Source organism: Sinocyclocheilus grahami, unplaced genomic scaffold (assembly GCF_001515645.1).
Source record: "Sinocyclocheilus grahami isolate Dianchi unplaced genomic scaffold, SAMN03320097.WGS_v1.1 scaffold7.1, whole genome shotgun sequence".
NCBI classification, from domain to species: domain Eukaryota; kingdom Metazoa; phylum Chordata; class Actinopteri; order Cypriniformes; family Cyprinidae; genus Sinocyclocheilus; species Sinocyclocheilus grahami.
Genome location: NW_015505186.1, coordinates 116,295 through 118,747, shown reverse-complemented (window position 1 = coordinate 118,747; position 2,453 = coordinate 116,295). Strand labels below are relative to the sequence as shown.

The following is a 2,453-nucleotide window of genomic DNA, read 5'->3' as shown; positions in this document are numbered from 1 at the left end:
CAAACAGTTTAAAATAGCTGGGCTAAGATATATAACCATTTTTAAGACTGCAGAAATATGTTAATTCAGTACACACATTATCCCACCGGTTACAATTGTGACTGACCATTAAATTAAAATTTTCACACACTTTAAAAAAAAGAAATAAAAAAAATTATTGATTATTTCAAAGGGTTACTAACGACACATCATTTGGATATTTTAATGTCTGGGGAAAATTTGGGATTAAACGGGTTAAAATGCATTTTAAACAAAGTTAAGTGGTTTTCATTACCCATTTTACTCTTAGTAATTTAATAATTTAATACATTTCATCATTTAAAAGTTTAGTGCAGAAGTATCGAATCGGTATCGCCGATACTGCCTTGAAAAATATCGGTATCGTATCGAAAACAAAATAAGGGGTATCGCCCATCCCTAGTAACGGCAAACGTTACTGTAGTAGCGGATTTTAACGGAACGTATGGTTGCTATGGAGATTTTTTTGTAACGGACGCTCCTATTGGTCAAAACTGGCTAGAAAAAAAAATCGCTGGGAAACTTGACTTCCACTTCCACAAAGTCTCCCGCCAAACACCCAGAAGTAAGTAGCACGTGCAGTCACATTTTAGACGCAATCCTCCGGTAAATTTTCATAATGAAATCTCTTGACCGTGCCGATAATCTACAAAAATTCAAATTATTCAACTAATACAATGTCCAAAGCCCATGCAAGTTACTTCTCCGTTACTGCTATTAAATAATGCATGCATTTCATTTACACCTAAAAATGTAACATTATATTCTAGGAAATGCCTTGCAATAAAATACTTAAATGTAAATTTCACAAAACAGTAACGGTACTGTAACAGTACATTAGGTAACGTTACTTGAAGAATACCATTTCACTTACTTGTAAACTCAATGTTAGTGCTCTTGCATATATCAAAGTACTGTTAAAGTATATTACTGTACCGTACAAAAGCTTTACTATTGCACATAGAAATGCATTTACTGTAACGTTACCTCTCTTTTGCATTGACTGCTTTCTCTCCGAATAGCTTCGCATGTCCAGCTACAGTTTGAGACTTGACGGGTTTTGGTGGCGTTTTCTTGCTGTTGACTCTGGCTTCTTCTTCGGGTGATGTGTTGGATCTGCTCACTGCGTCTGCCTCCGCTGGAGACGGGTCAGATTTGGCCTTCACCGCCAGAGGCGGCGACTTTGTGAAGAAATTAAAAAGAGAACTTTGCTTCGCCATGTCTCCAAAAGGGTGCTGCGCGCGCAATATAGAGTTGAAGTATTCAAAAACACGCAGCACTGTCCAGCTCGACTGAGTTATTGTGGAGCTGAGAGTTCGCGGGAAAACGCTGCTGCTGCGCGGAAAAGGAAGAGGAGGGTCGTTTTGACGCCACGAGACTAATGTGGACCAATTGGGAGCTCTGTGTATCCTTTTACACAACCCACATGGCTGACATGACCTGCTTTCGTTTCTCTTTAGGTCTTGTAGAGGGGATGTAGGTATTGTAGTTGTTAGAAGATGCGTGCGCGCTGCTTTCCTATTGTTTAATACATACATAAACAAGCGCTAGACCGTTGCGTTCGCGTCACGTTTTAAAAACGCGACGCTGAAGTTACGCATGCCTTCTGTGTGAACCCTCCCCCTCTCAAAAAAAAAAAGAAATGCAAAATAATGATAACAAAAAGACAGAAATTTGGCATTTAAGAGGGCACTAGCCAGCCAATCTTCAAATACATCTGGGATTAATTAATTTATTTATTGGAGATATTTTCGCACTGTAACGTGTAATTGTTTATATCTATTAGTTAGCTTGGCATTGAAAATGGTCAACACGTGACCGAAACGTTTGCCTTGTTTCATTCAGTAAATTGCATTTTTTTGGTCCACACACTTCAGTTGGATTTTTCTGAAGGCTTGTGAGTCTCTGGCTGCTTCTTTATATCTATTAATACCATGCAATCACATCGAATCGCTATATTGTTATCACCGCGATACTATATTATGTCTATTATATACAGTGTTGCCAACTAGCTTTCAGAGAAAGTTGCTGAAGGAAGGTCGATTTGTTGTGACGTCATTGCTCAATGACGTCATTGCGTAATCACGACGCAAAATTGTCACGTCATCAAACCTCAGCAAAAAAAATATATTTTAGATGTTCCTTTAGATTTGATTTTAAAATGATATGCATGATATACTATTAAAATATAAATAACTGTATTTTAAATGCATTGAATTATTGAAAACGTACGCATTTTTAAATTATTTCAATTTAAGTTTTTTTAGTAGCTAGTAAACGCTACACATTCTCAACTAATATGCTTTAAGCAGTGTATTAGTAGTTAGCTAGTATGCTACACTCTAAGAAAAGTCTGTAAAAATAAGGCACAATCTACTGTTAATATGAAAGTATTTTCCGTAATGGTTTTTTTTACCTGTATTTTAAATTACGCA

The 2,453-nt window shown here is 36.8% G+C and overlaps 1 protein-coding gene across 3 annotated transcripts in view; it reads right to left on the bottom strand.

Moving 5' to 3' along the window:
- msh6 (mutS homolog 6 (E. coli)) overlaps window positions 1-1,430 on the bottom strand; it is a 15,152-nt gene extending 13,722 nt beyond the window's left edge. For all 3 annotated transcript variants that reach the window (XM_016276533.1, XM_016276523.1, XM_016276539.1), the window contains exon 1: window positions 1,006-1,430. In XM_016276533.1, coding sequence (XP_016132019.1) covers window positions 1,006-1,238 — 233 coding nt within the window. In that variant the 5' untranslated portion in view covers window positions 1,239-1,430. The remainder of the gene's footprint in view (window positions 1-1,005) is intronic.
- Window positions 1,431-2,453: the final 1,023 nt, after the last annotated feature.